General features: G+C 40.1%; 1 protein-coding gene across 1 annotated transcript in view; it reads left to right on the top strand.

Annotated features, from left to right (window-relative positions):
- The window catches only part of FARSB (phenylalanyl-tRNA synthetase subunit beta), a 71,774-nt gene that overhangs the window by 37,239 nt on the left and 9,363 nt on the right, over positions 1–25,172 (top strand). The window contains exon 16 of the mRNA XM_044241691.1: positions 9,542–9,697. Coding sequence (XP_044097626.1) covers positions 9,542–9,697 — 156 coding nt within the window. The remainder of the gene's footprint in view (positions 1–9,541; positions 9,698–25,172) is intronic.

Raw genomic sequence — 25,172 nt, 5'->3', positions numbered from 1 at the left:
GTGATAAATGGTTCACTGTACCCTCACTTTTAATCTGCAGGAGTTTTTAGGTATAAAATGAGTCTAAGTTTCCTCAAAAGTTTTATAATACTATATCAGCAGTACGCCTCCTCCCTCATGGTAAGGACTCCCTACAGGGCTCTGCAGGGCTAGGCTTGCTTGCAGGCGAGCAGCTCAGAGTCTGGAGAGTAAGGAACAAGCTGGGGTTCCCCACAATTGCCATGGGCAATTTTCACAGTAAGCACGGAGCACTTGACTGTATTGCTGTCCTTGGTATGGATAGCTTAACTGTTTTTTCTTTCATGTGTCTTTCGGGAAGTCCCAAACATAGACTCCACTGTGCCCCAAGGCCCATGCTAGGAGATAACCTCAGCTGTTGAGAGCGAGCTATTGTACAGGGCTAGGCTGTAGGCCATCATTTAATAAGTCACCCTGGTAAAAATCCTAGAAACCCAGTCGCTATACTTTCTTTTAAACTCAGATTGGGATTTCTGCTGCACTTTGTTTCATCAGAAAGAATAGTTTTCATTCTGTAGCAGACCTCTTTTATTTGGGGGTTTAGTAGTGATTATTCTGCGGTTTTCCCTGTGGGAACCTTTTTATTTGATACTGCTTTTGCCTGTTGTCTTGGAATTACGGTTTTCTTCACAATTTTCTATGCCATTAATAGGATTTGAGGAATGAGAAGAGGTAAGTGTGCTCAATAAGTTTATCATCTTGAAAACATAAGTTTGCTTCGGAGTGGCTTTTCTTTTTAGGTAGGCCTGGATTCTATGTCCTAACAAGTAGCTTTTCTGAAGGATTTTTGTACATATGTTCAGGCAGACTCCCTACTTGTCATTTGGTGCACATAGAGGGTTCTATGGGAAAGGCAGCGTAGCACATGGATTTAAGACTGTACAGCCAGACTACTCGGTTTTGAGTCATGGTTCTGCCACTTATGAGCTGCTGAACGTTGGACACTTTATGTAATCTCTCTGTGCTGTTTTCTCATCTGTTGCAACGGGAATGATCATAGTACTTACTAGATTTTTGGTAAGAATTAAGTGAAATTTTTTTTGAAAAGTTCGAGCCACATAATAAATACTGTTTGGTGTCTGCTCTTACTGTTAGAGTCCCTAAGGCCAGATAGATAGCATCTTGGTTTTTGGTAATTTTCTGTGAGAGTGACTTAGAGACTTTTGGCTATTATAGGGTTAATGTCACCTTGCTGACACTAAAAATGAGGTACTTAGGGCTCATTTTTATCCTTGATTTGACTTAATTGGCTTTTCTTCTGTTGTGCACTATCTTTTTTAGGTTATGAAAACCAAAATGTACTGATGGGACAATTTACTTAAAAATAGGAATGTGCTTTTAGTTTGTTTGTTTGTTTTTGCGTTTTGTGAGGGGGGGGCGGCATTGTTTTTGAGGATTTTTTTTTTTTTTTTTTTTTTTTTAAGGAATGCTGTGTTTCCAGTAATTCATCACCCACTTCTCTTCAATGAATTGAGCACAAATGTTTTTACTGCCTTTCAAGCCAGCCAGCATTTTTCTGTTGTATTTATGTTAGCCATTTCCTCCTAAGTATTCAAACTGTTTTGGAAGAAAAAAATGTAGTCCATTAAAAGTGAAATGATAGAGGAATTTTTCAGTTATGTATAAATCCTAGATTTTCATTAGTGGGGGCCATACCCAAAGGACTGATTCAGAAGGGGCAGTAGATGTGTGGCAACAGTGAGTAAGACAGTCTCATTCATTGCACTGGGGTAAAAGTCTTTTTGAATTCCCTTTCTTTGCTACGGTCTGCTTGGAGTATGAGAGAGTTTCCAGTCTTGAGAGAGACTGATGGTGAGCAGATTTTTATAGGTAGTACTCTGAAGGAATGTACGAGGGGCCCTGAGAACACAGAGAAGGAGTGACCGTTGCCACTGAGTCATTTTCTTTTTTTTTTCTTTTTTTAAAGATTTAATTTATTTATTTATTAGACAGAGATCACAAGCAGGCAGAGAGGCAGGCAGAGAGAGAGGGGAAAGCAGGCTTCCCGCCGAGCAGAGAGCCCGATGCGGGGCTCGATCCAGGACCCTGGGATCATGACCTGAGCCGAAGACAGAGGCTTTAACCCACTGAGCCACCCAGGCGCCCCATGAGTCATTTTCTAACATTAAGGAAAACCCTGACTCTCAGCCTCCTGTCAGTTTTGTGTGGGTAAATGTATCTTCCACAGTGGAAATGAAAAGGAATCTATGCCGGATTTCAGTATGCCTCCCACAAATTTTGTTTGACTTAAATTCCTATAAGTAAGTGAAAGCCCACTGGCCCCTGTTTTCATGCTTGACCTCACTGGATAGTTTCCTTTGCTCTTGTGGACTTCTTTGACTGACTGTCCATGTTGTGAGACTGTCAGTCCCACTGCCTATCTAGTGACTAAGTCAGGCAGACTTCTCGGATAGTAAAACTTCCACTTGGAGTCCCGCACGTTCCAGTTCTTTAAGGCTGAGCCAATCACTACATTTATTGAGCTGTAAGATCCAGAGTTGCTGCCGCCTTGTTAAAAATTAGTCATGACTCCACCAGTTAAGCTGATTTATCCCTTTTGGGCAGAGTGGCATGTGTCTTTGGAACGAGAATTTAAATGCAGACTCTGCTGTGGGGTACATTTTCAGCTTTATGGCGGAAGTCAGTAGAAGTGGCCCTGGAGCTATCAAATCAGGCTGCTGTGTGAGTTCTTGATTGGTTTCAGTTGTTCCTACTTTGATGGCAAGACTAACTAAACTATAAACAAAATAGTAAATTACTGTAGGGGAGCGAAGTACCTACCTGTAAACTGCTAATCTTTGTGCCCAGAAAAGCAACTATATTTTGCAAAGTCCAACATTCTGGCTTTTTATTAAAAGCACATTGAATTCTGCCATCACAGTTTATTCTATTACGATTCCTGAGGCTGCCAGCATGCCTAGAAGCTCACTGAGATGGCAGGAGAAAACACATCACCGTGTTGAGTCTGAGTTTAAAGGGAACCACAGCTTAAGAAAGATGACTTAGTTTGGCTTTTTAAAGTGTACAGGGTCGGTTAGATTTAGCATGATACAGTCGTCCGGTTGTTATTCTGATGTGTATCTGTAGAGAATCTTGAAAATCGAATCACCATGTACTTTAGTGTTAACTAGGCACTGAGAGACTTTTGGGTTTTGATATTAGAGTAGATGAAGTAGGCTGCAGGCCCTTGACCATTCAGAGGGCTCCAGCTGCATCACTTGCCGTAGGATGCGTGCTCACGCCAAGCCTTCACTTCTTGCTCAGACCATTCCTACTTTCTCCAGAGCGTTGCTACAGTCCAGGTAATGAGCTGCATTTTCTCTGCCCACCCCCAGATTATTCTACTAGTTTCTAGAATTTCACATACTTCCTGAAGCTTTTCAGATTTATTTATTTGTGGGTGAGGGGTGGGAGGTGGGAAGGGCCCAGAGGTGTGAGCAGGGTAGGTGCAGAAGGAGAGGGAAAGAATCTCTAGCAGACTCCCTACTGAGCATAGAACCCATTGTGGGGCTCAGTCCCCTGAGCCCAAGATCATGACCTGAGCCGGAATCAAGAGTCAGACACTTAACCAACTGGAGTCACCCAGGTGTGCTTTCCTGTAGCTTTTCTAAATCACAGTGATCTACTTTTTACCCTGACTTGTTTGAATATGGAAATTCAGAACCTCTTTTAATGTTAATCGCAATATATAAGATTCTTATTCCTTTTTCCTCCTTGGGCTACCATGGCTGCATAGAACATAAATAAGTTGCTGTTATATGATTTGGTTTGTTCTTCCTGTTTGCTCTCTGTGCCATTCATGGATCTGTTCCATATTGTAACCTACTGAATATGAGGGCCAGGTCTTTATAGTTTTTTTTATAATTCTTTGTTTGATAAAGAGCTTAATAATAAGCATTTTCATTATGAGCTTGAGAAATACTTAAGCTCTGAGAAATTGTTCATTAATTCTGTAGCCATCAAATGATGGAAGATTATCTAGCATCCACATGTGGAATGCAGTTTTCTGAAGAGAGCTTATGTCATCAGTCTGGATTAATTCAATTTTACTACTTCATATTTTTGGCATGTAGAATTTCCAATTAATAACTCAAAAAATATGGGTGTAAGGAACATTGACATTAACAATATTTGATAGCATCATTCTCCTATATGATGGCATCTTAACTGTAAATAACATCATTTTTAATATGGAAAGTTATTTTAGTACATTTGGTTCCACATAGTTAAAATCTGCAAACGTGAGTATAATATGCTCTGTCATGCATTGCATACCATATTTTTTTAATAGATAAAAATCTATTCCAGGTTTATATTAACTAAAAGCCAACCCATAAGGTTATAACTTTTTCCTTCATGCACTGAGAAGGTCATAGATTTTTTCCTCTTCATATTAATTTCTTGGCTTTCAGCCTTACCTTAAAAAAAAAAAAAAATCTGTACTTTGGTGTTACACAGAAATTTTAAGGAAGATTGTTCTTAAGTTTTATGTTCATAAAATTTGTACCACCTTTAAGGGCTTTCATAGATATATATTAAGAGCAATTCTGTTCTTTTCACATTAAAAAAAATTCATGTATCTAACTTCTTCCTAATCCTGCTCTTACAATAAGTTGCCAGATATTTTCTTTGCATATGCAACCATATGTTGTCCATTTCTCTGTATAGCCATAGATACAGATAAATACTTTCTAGTATTGGGGCACCTGGGTGGCTCAGTTGGTTAAGCATCTGCCTTCAGTTGTGGTCATGATCCCGGGGTCCTGGGATCGAACCCCACGCTGGGCTCCCTGCTCAGTGGGGAGTCTGCTTTTCCCTCTTCCTCTGTCCCTCCCCACCCCAATTTCTGCGCTTGTTCTCTAATAAGTAAAATCTTTACAAAAAATACTTTCTAGTGTTTACATAAATGGGATTATGGTTTACCTGTCCTATGTTTTACCTTTTCCCTATGAGTACATTCTGTCCATCTTTTTCTTTTTAATGGCTGTATAATATTCCATTGTATTACTGCATAATAATTCAGACTGTTTTGAATATTTAGATTGCAACCAGGTTTTTGCTAACATGTCTATTGTAATGAATATTCTATACCCTTACTTATTTGTATTTGTAGAAATAGAATTGGTCAGTCCATAGGTAAGCATATTAAATGATTGCTGTCTTAAATTCTCTTCCAAAAAGCATTTTTTTAAAACAAACTTGCAGCCCTGCCACCAGTGTGTAAAGATTCCTCTTTCACACGTTAGATAGTTTTTAAGGTGTGTGTCTTCACAGGATTTTTGTAGCTTTTGTGAATCATTTACTATTACACTGAAATTCTTCAGGAGATATGAAAAATTTGCCATGTTAGCTATAGTCTCTTGGGTACTAATGTTAAAGAAATGTATTGGATGGAATTAAAATCAGGGTGCTTCATTTTATTTTCTCAGTCTTGGCTGGATTACTAATCTCATGCTCCCTATCAGCCACTGATTACTTTGAAAGCCTTCTTGGTTTTTCAGTAGGCTTTCTTCTAGCATCTATGTTTGGGCCTTCAGGTGAATATGAGAATAAATATGGAGTCATTTTCTCAAAAACTCTGCCCTTTTCCAGGCAGTCCATATATAATAACATAACCTAACACCCTTAATTTGTTTCTTATCATTGGTACTTTGGTGAAAGGGGCCCTATACCAAGTAGGAGCCCATTTGAAAAATTTGAGTTGTAGACAGTAGTTTTACTTCACTGAGGAACATCATGTACCGTTCTTTTTTTCCTCCTCTTTAAAAAAAAAGTCATTTGGCATGTTCTTTCAGCTTATGGAGTTGTAGCCAGCCTACTCCACCCACCCCCCTGCCCCCCTTGGGTGGTTTAGATCAGCCTCTCCGGGCAGTACTTTGAAGTCTGTGAAATACATTGGTAATTTAGGCTGACATACTTGGCAGGCCCATTTAAAAAGCAGAATTGTTTGATGGTATGACACAAGAGGTCTGTTAACTGAGTTATAAAGAACTGAGGCATTTCCAACAAACCCTTGTTTTGGCATGAAATTTAAATAGTTCTTACTTTGTGGCATGCAGTGAGTGAACTTCCGGTGATGTAATATAGTCCCTCAGTGCAAAATATAAGGAAATGAGAATTTTACTATACCTAGCAGTTTCTCCAAGGAGGAGTTGGTAGAACTGAATATAGGGTTATTTCCTTCTTTAATTCAGTTCGGCTACAGCAAGGGGAGTATCTTAGCGAGATGGGAAGAAGCAAGTCTAGAGGGAGCGGTAACGCTTGGGAAAGGTGGAGAAAATGGCCAGTCAGTGGTAGGAGTAGGAAGGGCAGCCTAAATAGCTTAATTCGTACAGTGGATTTAATACAAGGCCCTAAAAATCTGTGGGTTTTCTTAAAAATATTGCAGAATCGAATCCAGAAATACACAGGTTATTTGTGTGTGTGTGTTATGCAGACATCCTGAAACCTTTCTTGACTTGAGTATAATTTAAGTCCTGTATTTTTTACTCTAAGCGCATCATTTTGATTATCAGAATCACTCAACTTGTTCTAAATTCTAAGTCTTAAAACCAGATGTTGCTCCTCTTATCAGTAAGGTAAGTTTTACACAGTTTAGAGATCAGGAAAGAAGTTTTCCAAGGTACAAGGTTACCAAAATAAAGATTCAGTTTATGTTGCTAAGCTGTCTGAATGCTGGCATTACTGCTGGGCTCTTCTTTCCCAGCAAAAATGGAACAAAGTAGTTTGAATACATGTCTGTGTTAAAGTGGAAGCATGTGACACCAACAAATGGGTACCACATGGCAAAGATACCCAGGAGCAAGTCAGTAATATGAAAGGGATAATTTAGTTCTGTTTCATTTCATTTTTTTCCCTTCAGGGAGTATGCCTGTATATGCAAGCGTGTGTGTGTTCCTACGGAGAAATCAAGCCCCTCATTTGAGTTTATGCATGTGGTTGGTTTAGTGAGGTTTTATGCCTGCCTGGTTTTAATATTAATCTTTATTCTTACACCTTCGGTTAGAGCATTTAGATACCAGATTTCTTTATTCTTGCAAACGGAAATGATAGAGAATGACAGTGGTACAGAACTCCCTTTCCTACATCAGCGAGTTCTTGTGCTGACTTAGAATGTGGCCCACTGACTGGGCCTGATCTTGTTTAATAGTTGTGTGTGTGTGTTTACCTCCTTTTCCGGGCTTTATTCATTTATTCAGAAATTAATTGTTGAGAGTGTAGTCTGTGCAGACCCTGTGCTGGCTTTGACTATATCCCTCCAGGAGTACCCAGAGCCGTGTGCCTTGATCGTAGTGGGCACTAAGAAATGTTATATGGCAAGAACAGTTATTTCTCTCAGTCAGAAGTTTCACTCCGAACGCTTTCTATGAATTACAGTGTTGTTGATGGCTAGAGACTTTAGTTTAAGGACTTCAAAAATAAAACACTTGAGAATACTGAAATATGTGTCCTATCAAAACCATTTCAAGAATGTATATCTTTGGCTAACATTAAGTAGGTATATATCTATCGGTAAGTTTGTTCTTATATTATTTGTTTTCATCTAAGTCCTTCAGAGACTTTCTCCTCTAAATCCTTTCGAGACTGAGATTTCCATTGTTTAGTAGAAAGAAGGTGTGTTTTAGAGCTAAATGACACTGGTCAAATTCTGCTTTTATAACTTACTAACTGTATAATCAATTACAGTTAGCTCTAGCCAGTTGGCTTGACGCTAGACAGTCTTTCTGAGCCTTTGTTTCTCCATCTTATTTTTCCTATCCTATTTCATAGGGATGATAAACCCATTTTACATGATTGTCTTGAAAATTAAGATTATAGATAGAATGATAGGTGCTAAGTACCTACCACATAGTAGATAATCAGTTGTTAGTTTCACTTTTCACTCCATTTATGTGCTTACTTTTATATCACTTTAGTAGTATCATGTCTTAAAATTTGTGTTTTATTTGGATATCTGGAAGGTAAAAGACATTTTATATTTTGTCAATGGGAATGGCTACAGGAATAAATCTGGGGAAGAACTTTTGCTCAGTACATGCTAATACAAAGTTATATAAAGGTTATTTTCAGTTACCCCCAATACTAAATTGCTTTTTCTTTTTGTAATTTGAACACCAAAATGAAGTCTGTATTTATACAGTGTTTGTGTCGGAGCAGTTGTCTCCTTCGGAATTAAAGGGCCACAAGTGTATATATCTGTGAAGATTAAATGCTCACTGTTGAATTTGAGTTTACCTTTATATGCTGTGCACTTTTTTTTGAAAAGAGGTTTTAATAAAGTTTCAGATCTCTTTTTTTTTTAAGATTTTTTTTTTTTCTTTACAGAGAGAGAGAGAGGTGTCACAAGTAGGTAGAGAGGCAGGCAGAGACAGAGGGGGAAGCAGGCCCCCCCACTGAACAGAGAGCCTGATGTGGGGCTCAATCCCAGGACCCTGAGATCATGACCTGAGCTGAAGGCAGAGGCCCAACCCATTGAGCCACCCAGGCACTCCTCCCCCCTTTTTAAAATTTGACACAGAGAGAGAGAGAGAGAGATCACATGTAGGCAGGGGGGGGGAGTTCAGATCTTTGTAACCATGGCTACAAGATACAGATCAGCTCTGTCACGACCAAAACCTACCTGTCACATTTTCCCCCCACATCTGAAACCCTGGCAACCACTGTCTGTTCTCATATGCTGTTGTTTTGCCTTTTCCAGAATGTCCAAAAAATGCACTTAAATGTAGCCTTTCAAGACTGGCATCTTTCATTCAGTAGGATGCCCTTGAAATTCATCCAAGATGTCAGGTCTGTTAATACTTTGTTCCTTTTTATTGCTGAGTAGTATTCCGCTGTGTGGATGAACCAGTTTATTTATCCGGTCACTGGCAGGGTTCTTTTGGATTGCTGCAAGTCTGTCTTAAAATAGCACATTTTGTAAGTTCTGATTTCAAAGTAGAATAATGTATACTAATCAAGGAACAATTGGAAAATAGGTAAGACTTGGAGAAAATAGTGTCTGCCCAAATATAACCTCTGTTGACATTTAGGTATATTTTTCTTCAGTCTTTTTCCTGTGTGTAGAGGTTTTTGTTTTGTTTTGTTTTAGTTTATTTTTACATTGGTGTGGTTCTTCTCTTCCTTTATTGCTTTTTTTCATGTTTTAATTATGAGGAGTGTCTGTAATATATGGTTTAAGAAGACTGTAATGCAAATACTACGGTAACCATCCAAACTAATAGAATATCGCCAGTATTTTAGGCATCTTGTGAGGCACTTCTCTTACTAGAGTAATCACTATCCTAACTTCCGTGATAGTTATTCCCTTCTTCACTTCATGGGTTTCTAACCCATGTGTGTTCTTCAAACAATATAATTTAATTTCGACCTTTTTTGAACTTAGTGGTCTCTTTTTTTTCCTCCCAATTTACTATAAGTTGTATTTGCTCTAGCTCTAAGTTTCCTAAAGATGCCTTTTAGGCTCACAGTACTTTCTTAAGTAATGGTCACTGTGGCCTTGTGGCCAATTCTTTTATTTTTTCAGATGTAGGTGCAAGAAACTACAGGCATCTCTGTGCTGTTTATTACAACAAGAATCCTGGGTTTGAGATAATCCATGGGCTGCTGGACAGAATCATGCAGTTGCTTAATGTACCTCCTGGTGAAAAGAAGGGCGGATATGTGATCAAAGCATCAGAAGGTAAGACTGATCGGCCGAATCCAGAGTTAGTGATAATGTAATGAAGAGTCCAGGCTCCGTTTTGGTATTTTTTTCAGTTTGATTGGGGTGGGGAGGTGGGAAATAGAACTTCATTTAATGGTTAGTATTTTCCAGAAAACATTCCTTTTCCTTGAAGCATCTTAGGAAAATGCTTGTAGAGTCTTCTAGGTCTGCACAAAATACTTTTGTTCTAGCTGAGTGTGATAGCCCATAGTTATTGGCACTGTCAAGCCCCCAGCCCCAGGGTGAGACTTCTGAACTCAGGAGTCCAGACTGGACGCTGGGAGAACCTGACCTGATGATGTGCACTCAGAAGCTGCCTGTCTGAAGCGATTAAGGCAAAGGAAACACCTGAAAGTTATCCTGAGAGGCTTCACATGTAATTAAGTTCTAAGGCTGGCTGAGGAAGAGTGAGCTTCTTCCTGTCTAAAAGCCCAAGGGCAGTAAAATGTGTTGGGAGTTTCAGTTAGGCTAACTAGACGGAGTCTGTGTACTACTGATGTGAGGCATTCTGGAGTTTTTGCTTTTAGTATCCCTGTAGTTTGCATCTGAGTTTGTTTTGTTAGACTAGAGATCCAGAAACAGCTTGAAAGAAATATCGAGCAACTTGTTCCTACTGCTTACCTGACAATTTTTCATCATTATTTGGCTTCTTAAACTTAGGACACAACATTCTTTTTTTTTTTTTTAAAGTGTTATTTGGCAGCTACATATAGTAGTGTGAGATTTGTCGGAGGACCTGTTTTTGTTTTTCTTATATTTATTTTTCTTAGTCCTCATAGATTATTTTTTATTGTTGGTTTGTTTTAATGTTTTGTTTTTATTTGAAGACTTCTCTGAAAATGCAATAATCCTGAAACACATGGGCCTTTTTAGGTTGAAGATGTGTGAGGTTATTTATTTTTTTTAATGAAGTTTGAGAGATTAAATATGACAGGGAGTTACTGTTTTCTTTTACATCTCTCATTAACAATTACCTACTAAAACCTGTGTTACCCTTCTAAACTCGGAAGTGGTAGAACGGGATCTTGGAGTTCAGCAAGTCCAGTTCCTGGTTTGACAGGTGAAGGAACCAGGACTGGGCAAGTCGAGTGAGCTGGACTGTGTGTCAGTTGGAGAACTGAGGGCTCCTGCCACCCAGTGGCCCTCCCACAGCACCAAGTTGCCTACCTTCACAGTGCCTTTACTTACTCCTTCACGAGTTTGCTCTTCTAGAATTCTGTATTAAGATACAGTCCTCCAAATGAATAGCAGCCTGAAAGCTGATGTGACTCATCTTCACCTTCTGAAGTCTTAGCATCTTCACTTCATAAACAGACTAACCGGATAAAAGTCAGCTCTGAAACAGATTATGCCATGTATATGAGGTATAATTTTCTTTTTCTTCAAAGGTTGCAAAGAGCTGAAATGGTAAAATGCAGCATAATTGATTATGGATAAGATACTTTAAAATCTTTTTCAGATTAACATAATGTGGGGTACAGGTCTGCGATTCATCAGTCTTATGTAATACCCAGTGTTCATTACTACACAAACCCTCCCAAATGTCCATCACCCACTTACCCCATCTCCCTAACCCCTCCACTCCAGCATCCCTCAGTTTATTTCCTAAAATTAAGAATCTCTTATGGTTTGTCTCTCTCTCTGGTTTCGTCTTACTTCATTTTTTTCTCTTCCCCTATGATCCTATGCCTAGTTTCTTAAATTTCACATATCAGTGAGATCATAAGATAATTGTCTTTCTCTGACTTCTTTCACTTAGCATCATACTGTCTTGTTCCATCCATGTTGTTATAATTGGCAAGATTTCATTCTTTGATGGCTGCGTAATATTCGTGTGTGTGTGTGTGTGTGTGTGTGTGTACAAATCACATCTTTTGGACAGGATACTTTTAGGTATAACTTTTATATTAATGATGTTTCTGTAAACCACAAACCAACATCTTCATATTATGCCCCTCTAGCTTTAGTAAGCTCCTTAGACATTTATTTCTTAGAAGAATCTGAGATCCTAGTTCATGAGGCAGGTTTCAGGAAGACCAAGATGAAGACAGGCCTTGCTCTCCAGGCGCCTGTGGGGGGCAGGAGGGAGCACGACATACCGACTCTCGTACCACACTGCTCCGTATGACAAGTGCCTTAAGGTTTCCAAAGAGAGAAGTAATGCAACTGAGGGCATCTGGGAGAGCATTAATGAGCTTCTGGGCATTCAGATGGGCATTTGAAGGAAGAAGTAGGTGGAGACAGAGGAAGCAAGGCAGGCTGCATGAGGAAAGACAAATACGATGGCATATGGGGCCTAGTGCAGTTTGGTTTGACTATATGATGAGGAGTAAGCTTAGGACTATATTTAGCATCCTGGATGCTAGAATAAGGGATTTTAGCTAATTAGGAGAAAAATAGGGCGCCTGGGTGGCTCAGTGGGTTAAGCCGCTGCCTTCGGCTCAGGTCATGATCTCAGGGTCCTGGGATCGAGGCCCGCATCGGGCTCTCTGCTCAGCGGGGAGCCTGCTTCCTCCTCTCTCTCTGCCTGCTTGTGATCTCTCTCTGTCAAATAAATAAATAAAATCTTTAAAAAAAAAAAATTAGGAGAAAAATACTGAAGGCTTTTTTTTTTTTTTAAGCAAGTAAGTGATATGACTTAGATATGTGAGTCCAAGGGATTAATCTGGCAGCAGTATGGAGGTTGGGTGGCATAGAGAGTAGGGGTAGAGAGCATGGTTGGAACGTATTGGAGTGTGTATACTGTGATAGACACTAAATTATAGTAGTGAGGGTGTGGACTTGAACTTCAGTACTAGGCATAGCTATTCCAAGGAGAAGACTGATTCAAGGAACTTCTGAAAGGTAGAAGATGTAGCACTTAGAATTTGGAAAATTTCATGGTATGTGCCACTTGAAACTTTTATAATAACAGCTAGTATATGTTGATCTTCAGATTTTTGTAATTCTAAACCTGTGGCAGTATTGAAATCCTTTATTATTTTGTTGCTAAAATACGTAATGCTTCTCACTTAATTTCCCTAATATGTAGATTCTGTTTTGGTTTGGAGTTGTGTTTTGTTTTTTTAATTAGAAAATGCATTCATAAATTGTAACCATTTCATGTGGTTGTAAATCTTTATGTTCAGTTTTTTAGACCAAGTTGTTACTATGGTTTTGATTTAGTATGAGAACAGAGTCAATAGTCTGTTTTCCTTTTGAATTTATTTAGGGTTTCATAGTAGAATATTCTAACATTTTAAAGTTTTGATGTCTACGAAATCTAAAAGCTATGGTACAACTTCTTTATGTATACGGGTGGCCTGGACCAGTACATATTTCAGTATATCTAAACTGGCTATTCTGGGTAAATAAAACAGGGTATTTACTTCTAGTGTCCTTATCACCAGCTTTGGCCACATCTTTTTTTCTAAGCGCTTTCTGTAAGAGCCATCAAACCAAAGAGAATTACTGTCATTCTAAATAATAATTCCTCATTTCTAGTAGGCATTTCTAAGCCTTTTTTTTTTCTAAGTCTATTTTGATTAATGACAAACATGGACTTTTTTATGGTTAAAGAAATCAACACTTAAAGTAAGTGGTTTGTCAGAATAAGTCAGTAGTAAAGCTGGTATTCATCTAAAATCTCACATATATAGATCATATAGATATATGTACATATCTCCTAAGTAAAAATGTAAATATAGGAATTTGATAATTGGAGCGTGTTTAGCTACATCATTTCCACCGATTTACTGTGATTTTGTATATAGCTTTTTCTGCAAAGAAAAGGTCTTGAAAGTATCGTAAAGAATAGAAACGGATTAAGGGTTACCATTTCCTACCATTCTTGATTACTGAGTTGTCTTCTGTTACTCTGGCATATGGTTTCCTTTTTAATAATTAAAAGTCCCTGGTGGCTTTGCATTTGTAATTGAGCTAAGTCTGTTTGCCAGAGATCCCTGCTAGTGTCAGTTCTTTGGCAGTTACACTTGATTTCTTCTGTGTTTTCTAATGAACACCATGGACTTCCCTTTGTGCTGTGCTGTTTGGTGGTGATAAGTGGATAGAATTTGATTTCCCTTTGAGAAATGTGGCCCTGTCCATTGTGAGAGAAATCCGGAAGCTCATTTGATCGATCACTGCATTGATCCCAAGGCGTTCTGTTGACATCAGAGGGTAACCATGTTTATTTTGGTTTTTTATTTTTTATTTTTTAAAGATTTTTATTTATTTATTTGACAGATCACAAGTAGGCAGAGAGGCAGGCAGAGAGAAGGAGGAGGAAGCAGGCTCCCCACTGAGCAGAGAGCTCGATGTGGGGCTTGATCCCAGGACCTTGAGATCATGACCTGAGCCGAAGGCAGAGGCCCTAACCCACTGAGCCACCCAGGTGCCCCGGTAACCTTAGGTAGCCGCTCTCTGCAGCCTGAGGGTTCTGTGCAGGAGCACGCAGGGCTCGCGGCTACAGCCGGACTTAGAAGCCATGTCGCTTAGCTTTAGAATTTTCCTTGTTGAGCACCTGTGCACTTAACATAGCATGAGACAGAATATGGAGTTGGTGATAGAATAAGGACAGTTAAAGGGGGAGGGAGGACCTTGAACGTTTTAGCAGACTGTGGAGCCCTTTGAGGGTTTCAGAAGGGTTTGCTCAGTGTTTTAGTGGCATTTGATCAGATTATTGCAGCATATATATATTGCCTTTTCTCCCCCCCACCCAAGCTTCTTCCCTTTTGTGGTTTGTTGCAAACTAAATTATGTATGTCAGAATGTATTTATCTTTTTCAGAAACCACTTTTGGGCAAGAAAAAAAAATCTCAATGTTTTTGTGTTTAGGACAGTTACATGGTTGCTGGGCAAATCAGTGGCAAAAATAATTTCTTGTAGGAGGTGGTAGGCTTTTGTGTGCAGTTGGCTGCATTGACTTTAGTTTGTATTTTTTCCCCTTTTTAACTTTTTTACTGAGTTGTTTGTTTTATTTACAGTTCTTCAAAAAACTTCAGTTTAACTTGAGATAAGATTCCTAAGAGACAGGTTTTACAGCTTTTAGTTTTGACCATTCTAGTTTTCATGCTGCTCAGAATTCATCTTGTGAAATGAATAATAACCGTGTAAGGAATACACACATTTAATCCTGCACCATATGTGCTGCTGGTGCTTCTTTAGAGACCTTCTGTTACAGTAACACCTAATGATCATCGACTTGACCTGTAGGTCATGACCTTTTCCTTTTTTAGGACACCTGTGAAGGATTTCAGATGCTAAAAAAATATAGGTGAAACTGAGGTTTTTCTAGTCTTCACACTGGTTTTTAGTGTAACTTGAGCTTGGAAATACAGCAGATCTGTTGAACAACTGTTGAAGTGGAGGTGTTCCGTTTATGGTTTGATTTACATAATTGTTCTGGACGCCAGTAGAAGGGGGATCCATATGATGTGTCCACACTAGTTGCCAGCAGAGGCATCATTCTTAAGGCATCAGGCTTAAAAGAAAAAAGGTTTAGATGTGTTTAAGCTTCCTGACCTTATTACTCTGTGTAAAAACAGTTCTTCTTTCCTCTGCTTCTCTTTTTTGTGTTTGAGGCAAGCCTTCAAATACAGCTTTTGTTACCTTCTTGGAAGGGATTAAAGAGCTGGAGCCAGTGTCACAGCAGCCGTGATCCCCACGCAGGGAGCAGCCCTGTACCGGGGGCCACGGTGCTGACGCTCGAGCCATTAGCATACAGTTCACTTAGCCCCATGGTTTGGAGTGTTTGTTTTTGCCTCCTTCTCTTACATGGGCCAGACGAAGTTCCCTGCACTGGTGCTCTTTTCACTTTGTGCGGTGGGGGGCGGAGACTTACTTGATGTGCCAGAACTCAGCAGACTGGTGTGTTGGACCCTCCACTTGGATGACTCTGCTCCATTGTCCATCTGATAGATGTTGTCCCGTTTTTCAGCTTGCTCTTACTGTCTGTCCTCTAGCGAACCTTCTTAGACCTTTTTCTATTTGCCCCTGCATATTACGTACTTCCATGTAGAGCTGTGCTTCATACATAAAAGGAATAAGTATGAACCTTCTTAAAATTGAAGGTTAAAAATAGCTGAAGTTCTAAATGAAAGTTTGTGTCTATTGAATAACTTTTCGGGTATATTTACTTATACAAATAATAGTGTGTCAAATTACATACAAGCCAATTTTGTCATTTAAAACATTTTTTTCAGAAGTAAAACAACTGAAATTAATTTCTTTTTTAAATTTTTATTATTATTTTTTAAAGATTTTATTTATTTATTTGACAGAGAGAGATCACAAGTAGGCAGAGAGGCAGGCAGAGAGAGAGGAGGAAGCAGGCTCCCCGCTGAGCAGAGAGCCCGATGCGGGCCTCGATCCCAGGACCCTGAGATCATGACCTGAGCCAAAGGCAGCGGCTTAACCCACTGAGCCACCCAGGCGCCCCTGACATTAATTTCTTAATCATTAGTGAATTTAACTTTTCCTTGAGAAGAAATAACTAGCTAGTAGACGGATATTGTCACTGTTTCTTCTTTTTGGCACATGATATAATTAATGACGTGTTGAATAACTTTTTGAATTAGAAACTTTCTTTTTCTCAAAGGCTGAGCCATGCACAGAAGCTCTTGAAGTCAGACATGAACATCATCTTTAAGGCAGCTGACAGCAGCCCCTGCGCGTGTGCGGGCCACCCTTGACTTGGCTTCATGAGCTGTGACAAGTCTTCAGCCACAGAATCACAGCCGTCTGTCGCTGTGGTTGTGTCCTACTGACTGGTCTTGTGTATACTTGCTTTCTCTCCCATGTCAGTGCTGCTCCTTTGATGCCCAGGACAACCCAGTGAGAGGAACTGAATACTGAGGAGTAAGACGATAGAGTTGGATTCGGCTTTGGAGGGCCACAAACCATTGTAATTTATAAGATTTCTTCACCCCTCCTTTTCTGCCCCCAAGACCTAGTATTGAGCCTGGTGCAGTGAATGCGTGAGTTCTTCGGAGTTGCTGCAGTCCAGCTGTTTGTAGTGGGCAAAACGTCTTTGCCACCTTATACACCTCTCTTTCCTACTTCCAGGCTAGAACCTGGCTTCTGCTCTTCTGTGGAAAAGGTCATGGCCCCAATACAAAGAAGTTCATTTTTAGCTTATTTCAAGTGCCCAGATGCTGAGAATTAGAGGATTTGGGTGGTAACTTTGACGACTCCATTTTCATCTCATGTATAAGACGGCTTTACCTTCCTCAGGTCGCAGGTTTGCACATTGGTCCGACTTCGGTGGCGGCTGGTTTTGGCACGTGGGTGTGCTGCCGTGTGTTGGTTATGAACACCGTCCGGTGAATTCCTAGGGAAGGATGCATTCTGGTCGACTAAATCTCAGCCCTCTCAGTGGCCAATCCAGAAGGTTAAAAGGATGGATGGATGGGTGGATAGAAAAGCAGCGGGACACACTGGATGAATCCCTAGGTGGGTTTAATGTGGAGTAGTCAGCGGAACACGTGGGCGTTCAGAATAAAGGCCTATTTCCCCAGAGCACTTAACTTTGCCTTTGATACAAACTTCTGTGTTCTTTAAGCCATTTGTATTCAGAGGTTTCTTTTCTCAAGGATAGAATCAATCCTGGGGCGCCTGGGTGGCTCAGTGGGTTAAGCTGCTGCCTTTGGCTCAGGTCATGATCTCAGGGTCCTGGGATCGAGTCCTGCATCGGGCTCTCTGCTCGGTGGGGAGCCTGCTTCCTCCTCTCTCTCTCTGCCTGCCTCTCTGCCTACTTGTGATCTCTCTGTCAAATAAATAAATAAAATCTTTAAAAAAAAAAAAAAAGAACCAATCCTGACTTACAAGTTATAGTTTAATTTCTACCTGCCTGAACTCCTTGGGAGAATTGAGTGCTGTCCCGCTCTAAGGTGATGGAATCAAGTTTCCCTCTTGATGGAAGTAGTCTTCTAAGTCATCTTAAAATTCTTAATAAAATCATTTGTTCTTTCTCTTAGTTGCTGTGTCCCTTTATTTCTGACTTTTGAGCACTATTTCGATGGCTCCCTCTCCTGTCCACATACGGAGTGTTCAGTCCAGGCACCTTCATGGATATTCCTCTCGTGGACGCACTTACGCCTTGTTGGTAGTCACTGGCATTTTGTTCCAGTGTGCGTTTTTACAGCTGATGAAGACCTGGGCCATTCCCAGGGAATGTGTTGTGTGGGAATGGCTTTTACAACGTCTCCTGGGCTGCTGTGAAACAACAAACCATTTGTATATATACTTCCAAGTAAGATTTGAACAAAGCATCCCTGTTTAAAAAAGAAGTTTGAGACCCACCGTGGTAGAAAAGCAGGAAGTTCATGAATGCTGTATTGACGATGGTTAGATATTCTCACTCCTGACTATATAGTTTCACTTGCTGTTCTTTTACATGCCCTGGGTAAGAGTATCTAAGATTCTAGTAACAACAGGCCTCCTGTCACAGGGAGTGGCACATTGTGAAGAACGATTGCTGTGAATCCCGCTTCTCTTAAGTCAGCAGTGACATGCCAAGACTTGGGTGCCCTCCAGTTCTAGTTGTTCAGGAAGACTAGGTACCTAACAGTGTCTTAACACTTCTGGGTACTGGAAATTAAGGATATTTTTCATTAACACTGACTTAAAAGGGAAAATCTTCCAAAACATTGATTGAACTTACATTTCTTAAGTTCTTTGATAATTTGAAGAGTTAATGATAGGAGTTAATGTAATATGGCAGTCCCTTTTTAGTCTGATAAACTCAAATTACTCAACACAATTAGTCACTTAAAATAATGTGTGATGTCTAATATTTTGTCAGGGTAAAGGAACAAAATGAAATAAGGTGTTGCATTTCCCACAACAGGAAATATTACTATAGAGAACAAAACACGTATGCATATATTTAGATAGGATGTTTCCTTCTTAAGATCTGTCCAACCATCAGTCCATCTACCCATTGGAGTGACCCTGAAAAGAGTTGTTGTTTTAAGATTTATTCATTTTTGGAGTGAGCGTGTTAGTGCATTCCTCAATTTTTTGGGTTGTCTATGGTTTTCTCACTGTTAGATTCAGGTTAAGCATCTTTGGAGAAATATAGAAATGCTGCTATCTTCTCAGGTGGCACCCAGTCTCCATTTATTTCATATCTGATGCTGTCCACTTTCATCATTAAGGTGGTAGGGACTAGGGTATCCTGTAAAGTTATTCCTTCCTCCATGTGGGAGATCTTGGAAATTATTTAAGTGTCCTGTTCCAAATGTGTCTTCCTACTTATATCTGTATAGACTCATTATTTCTTATTCAATATTTTAATCCATTATAACCATTTCTTTTTCTTTTTAAGATTTTATTTATTTATCAGAAAGAGAGGGCGAGAGAGCAAGCACAGGCAGACAGAATGGCAGGCAGAGGCAGAGGGAGAAGCAGGCTCCCTGCCAAGCAAGGAGCCCAATGCGGGACTCTATCCCAGGATGCTGGGATCATGACCTAAGCCGAAGGCAGCTGCTTAACCAACTGAGCGACCCAGGCGTCCCCATTATAACCATTTCTTGTGATGCTCACATTGTCCCCAGTTTGGCAAGTGAGTGTCCTTCAAGTTGGCTTCTGTGTCCTTTTTTTTTTTCCTTAAAGATTTTATTTATTTGACAGACAGCGAGAGAGGAGGGAGCACAAGCAGGGGGAGAGGGAGAAGCAGGCTTCCCGCCAAGTGGGGAGCCTGATGCAGGGCTCAGTCCCTGAGATCATGACCTGAGCCAAAGGCAGATGCTTAATGACTGAGCCACCCAGGTGCCCCTTCTGTGTCCTTTTAACATGTTCCTGTTACTTATTACCCTTCCCTTGCTTTGGGTACAAGAAGATGTTCTCAGGCTTATCTGGAACTTTTCATTGCCCCATTTCTCCATCCTGATTCTGTTTGTTAGGGAGTGGTGTAAAAGCCAAGATTTAGGGTATGTTTATTGCTCGTAGGGGTAAGATTTATTTGCATGCCTATGTGCATGCACACACACATCTTCTTCCATTGTAAGTATTGTGAAGCCCGTAAGTCCACAGCAGTTCCTCCATGCCATGCAGACCTTCATGGTTCATTCCAGTTTTCTCTTGGTCCATATTTGTGTGTCTCTTCACCAGAGAAAAACCTGGCTTCTGTTATTCCTAAGTTCTTTATTTACTTGAACAGTGCCCCGTTTGTAACCTGACTCCGTCTTTCCCCTTGCACGTTTGCTCTGCTCATCACTCTGCCTCCGCATCACTCTGCTTACCTGTGGATACCCTCCCCAGCCCCTTAGGTTCTGAAGCTCCTTGCTGAACTTTCTCTTACCTGATCTGGGGGACACACGGTGCCTAGGGTGGGGGTTTCTGCCTGAAAAGTTCTTGAAGAGAAGGGAAAAGACTCTAAGTCTTGAGAAACCTTTGTTAGGATGTTCTTGCTAAAACGAAGAAGGGGAAATGGTTGTATACCGGGCATGGAGGAGCCTTTTTCTAAAGCTGGTGATAATATAGAAAACATTTCTGGGCTCCTGTGTATTTTTGGTGGCAGACCTGGAAGCAGGTGTATCTCCAAGTGGCCCTGGTTCCTTTTAGTGAGAAATCTAATTTAGTTCGCCATCTGGGTGCTGAAGTTGCACACTGCTACTAAAGAAGTTGTTTCTAGGACTTTGGTGTGTAGAGCTGAGGAAATCGGGGTTTTTTTGTTGTTGTTGGTGGTGGCTTTTTTTTGGTCCTCTTTTAAATGAGAAAACATTGAGTTCATATGGATATTTCCAATTTATATTTAGGATTAGAGGATTTTTACTTCATATACTTGGCTTTATATTTATAGTTCTTTCCTTTACATTGAAAATCTCGGTTCCTACTGAGCTTATGTTATTTGCTTACTCTGTGTGTTTTTCTTTTTTTTATTATGTTAGTCACCATACGGTACTTCATTGATTTTTAATGTAGTGTTCCATGATTCATTGTTTATAACACCCAGTGTTCATTACAACATGTGCCCTCCTTAATACCCATCACCGGGCTAACCCAGCCCTCCACCCACTCCCCTCTGAAACCCTCAGTTTGTTTCCCAGAGTCCATAGTTTCTCATGGGTTGTCACCCCTCTGATTTCCCTCCCTTTATTTTTCCCTTCCTCCTCCTTATGTCCTCCATGTTATTCCTTATGTTCCACATATAAGTGAAACCATATGATAATTGTCTTTCTCTGCTTGATTCATTATACTTAGCATAATCCCCTCCAGTTCCATCCATGTCAAGGCAAATGGTGGATATTCATCCTGATGGCTGAGTAATATTCCATTGTATATATAGACCACATCTTTACTCATTCATCTGTTGAAGGGCATCTTGGCTCTTTCCACAGTTTGGCTGTTGTGGACCTTGCTGCTATGAACATTGGGGTGCCTGTTCCCCTTCTTATCACTACATCTGTATCTTTAGGGTAAATACCCCGTAGTGCGGTTCCTGGGTCATAGGGTAGCTCTATTTTTTTTTTTTCCAATTTATTTATTTTCAGAAAAACAGTATTCATTATTTTTTCACCACACCCAGTGCTCCATGCAAGCTGTGCCCTCTATAATACCCACCACCTGGTACCCCAACCTCCCACCCCCCCGCCACTTCAAACCCCTCAGACTGTTTTTCAGAGTCCATAGTCTCTCATGGTTCATCTCCCCTTCCAATTTACCCAAAAGCACATACCCTCCCCAATGTCCATAACCTTCCCCCCTTCTCCCAACCCCCCTCCCCCCAGCAACCCACAGTTTGTTTCGTGAGATTAAGAGTCACTTATGGTTTGTCTCCCTCCCTATCCCATCTTGTTTCATGGATTCTTCTCCTACCCACTTAAGCCCCCATGTTGCATCACCACTCCCTCATATCAGGGAGATCCTATGATAGTTGTCTTTCTCCGCTTGACTTATTTCGCTAAGCATGATACGCTCTAGTTCCATCCATGTTGTCGCAAATGACAAGATTTCGTTTCTTTTGATGGCTGCATAGTATTCCATTGTGTATATATACCACATCTTCTTGATCCATTCATCTGTTGATGGACATCTAGGTTCTTTCCATAGTTTGGCTATTGTGGACATTGCTGCTATAAACATTCGGGTGCACGTGCCCCTTTGGATCACTATGTTTGTATCTTTAGGGTAAATACCCAGTAGTGCAATTGCTGGGTCATAGGGCAGTTCTATTTTCAACATTTTGAGGAATCTCCATGCTGTTTTCCAGAGTGGTTGCACCAGCTTGCATTCCCACCAACAGTGTAGGAGGGTTCCCAGGGTAGCTCTATTTTTAACTTTTTGAGGAACCTCCATACTGTTTCCAAAGTGACTGTACCAACTGGAACTCCCACCAGCAGTGTAAGAGGGTTCCCCTTTCTCCACATCCTCTCCAACATTTGTTGTTTCTTGCCTTGTGAATTTTTGCCATTCTGACTGGTTTAAGGTTGTATCTCAGTGTGGTTTTGATTTGAATTTCCCTGATGGCTAATGATGTTGAACATTTTTTCATGTGTCTGTTAGCCATTTGTATGTCATCTTTGGAGAAGTGTCTGTTAATGTCTTCTGCCCATTTTTTGACTTGATTATTTGTTTTTTGGGTGTTATCACGCTACATGTTTTTCAAAAATGGATCATATGATTATTACAATAAATTAAATGTTATCCTCAGTTTTCTTTGTACTTAAGATATAGCTTACAAAATGAAGTGTATTTCAAGAATTCTAGCTTCCATTTCTATTCCCATCACACTGTTCCCTCACTGCCTGTATAGGTTATGATTTTTATTAGTTTTCAGTTACCTTTTACAGTTTTTTAAAAATGCGTGTGTGTATTCTCCACGTTTTGACTCGGGAGTTGATACTTTACATAAGGTTTTTTCTGTACCTTGTTTTTTTCACTTAATCTGCATCTGAAGCTCACTGCAGCCACACAGGGAGGGAGATCTGCTGCTTTCTTTTTTCAGAGCGCTGCTTTGGAGGGCCACAGTTGATTCGGCTAATTCCCTTTCGATGGACGTAATTAGGGTCTTTCCAGTCTTTGCTGCTGCAAGTAATGCCGCAGTGACTAGCCCTGTGCATATGTTATCTAGTATTTTTGCTAGTGTTTCTTTGGGACAGATTGCTTGAAGCATGGGATTATTGGGACAAAGGGTAAATTCATATGTTTGTTCGATATTGTCAAATACTCCTCCAGAAGGCTTGTGTTCTGGCGTTGTACAAACCCAGCAGCACTGGATGAGAGGACCTTTTTTTCCTGAACTGGGTTCACAGACTTGTCAGACTTCTCTATTTGGGGGACAGTCTTTCAGGAGGAAAACTGTATCTACTGTAGCTTTAATTGGCGCTCTCTTATGAGCAAGTAAATATATTTTCATGTTTTAGGATATTTTTATTTCTTTTTCTGTGAGCTGCCTGTTCCTGTGTCTTATTTTTTCTTCAGGTATGTTGGTCTTTTAATTCTCTGTTTTAAAATTTTTTAATGTGTTTAGGGATATTAACCCTTTGTGATGTACATCACACCATTCTTTATAAGTTCTTAAGTTATCTTTTTTTTCTTTTGGTTTTTGCCATGTAGATTTTTATGTAGTAAAATTTGCTTTTTCCGTATTGCGTATGGATTTTGAGTCCTAAAGTTTCTTCTACTCCATGATGAGGGAGGAATTCCCCATGCTTCCTCTAGTGCTTAAGTGTTTCTTTATTTTACATTCACACCTCTTACCTGTTTGTAATTTATCCTGAGTACATTTGAGGAATAGATCCAGTTTTCTCTTTTTCCATATTCTTTGGAGAGTTTGATACATGCTGTTTTCCAGTTACCGCTTGCTTGCTTGCTTTCTTCTTCTTTTTTTTAAATGATACTGCTTAACTTTCTAAATTTAGGGTAAATGCTTTTTTGGAATCCATGAAAGAATAGAAGAGATCTGAACTTCTATCTTTGGTATCTTTAAAAGAGAGAATGATTTTTGGAAGTCCTCTGTTAGAGTGAACAGGTACAAAAGAAAACACGAGGATATCTGAATGGGTCAGACTATTGGAGGAAAAGAAAACTTCCATTGTTCAACTCTTGGGAACTGTTTTAAGAAACTGGCAAGCACAATCAAAGTTGGCATGATAGTTTCCTTAATCAGCCCAGCCCTCTTAGCCCATTAGCAGTCTTTTCCAGCATTAAAATAAATGTCTTGTTTATATGTAAAGGTAGATATTTAGAAATTGAGGTTAGACCTTAATCATGTAATATATTGATAAGATTCAAAGTTATTCCAAAAGGAAACATCTGTACTGCAACTGGGAAGTTTATAAAACCTTTAGCTGATGGTGTATTTATATGTTGGCCTTATTCTGTAATTGTTTGTATCAAAGTAGAGGACTCTGTATATGGTCCGGTTTGTCCTGGAGCTGGAGCAAATGTTGGTATCCATCATCCTTTCAGAGCACTTTGCAACTTAATAACCACCCAAGGACTTTGTTTAGAGTGATGTATTTGTGGGGTTGTTGATTTTTGGTTTGGTTTGGGTTTTTTGCTTCTGTCCTTTTAGAATAACAAAGTCATTCCACTGGATGCCAGCACTTTTCTCGCAGCCTCGGTTTTGCTCCCTCCTTGCTTAGTTGAACCAAAGGTATAGTTTGATGTAGTAACTCCCACTGTTCGGTAGCTAATAGCTTACTATCTGTTACGGCTTAGGAAATTAAAAGGTTGTTAAAAAATCACTGACCAACATCTTCCCTTTTCTTAGCAAGCAAAACTCCAGGATCCTTAATAACCTATTGCTTGCTGATTTTTATTTATTTTTATTTTTTATTTTTGAAGATTTTATTTATTTATTTGCCAGAGAGAGAGAGAGAGAGCTCAAGCAGGCAGAGTGGTGGCAGGGAGAGGCAGAGAAGCAGGCTCCCTGCTGAGCAGAGAGCCCTATGCGGGACTTAATGCCAGGACCCTGGGATCGTGACCTGAACCCAAGGCAGCGGCTTAACCCGCTGAGCCACCCAGGCACCCCTGCTTGCTGATTTTTATTATTTTATTTTTTTAAATCTTTTTGTGTTTTTGTTTGTTTGTTTGTTTTTGTTTTTTTTTAAGATTTTATTTATTTATCAGAGAGAGAGGGGAGAGAGCGAGCACAGGCAGACAGAATGGCAGGCAGAGGCAGAGGGAGAAGCAGGCTCCCTGCTGAGCAAGGAGCCCGATGTGGGACTCGATCCTAGGACGCTGGGATCATGACCTGAGCCGAAGGCAGCTGCTTAACCAACTGAGCCACCCAGCTGTCCCTGATTTTTAAATATCAACCCATAATCTGCTTTGTTTAAAGATGAGAAATGCCTATTTTACTGTCACTTTGGGGCATTGGGGAAGCCGAACCATAATCATATGTTCGTTAGATATCTGTCTTCTCCAGAGCTTCTTTCGTCCGCCAGCACCTTTTCTCTCTCCCCAGATTTTGTTCAGAGAGACTGCTTTCTGCCATTTAGCTTAGTCTTCTGTTATCATTGAT

This window comes from Neovison vison, chromosome 3 (genome assembly GCF_020171115.1).
Source record: "Neovison vison isolate M4711 chromosome 3, ASM_NN_V1, whole genome shotgun sequence".
Classification (NCBI taxonomy): domain Eukaryota; kingdom Metazoa; phylum Chordata; class Mammalia; order Carnivora; family Mustelidae; genus Neogale; species Neogale vison.
Note: the sequence above shows the minus strand (reverse complement) of the source record. Positions and strands in the feature narration are given on the sequence as shown.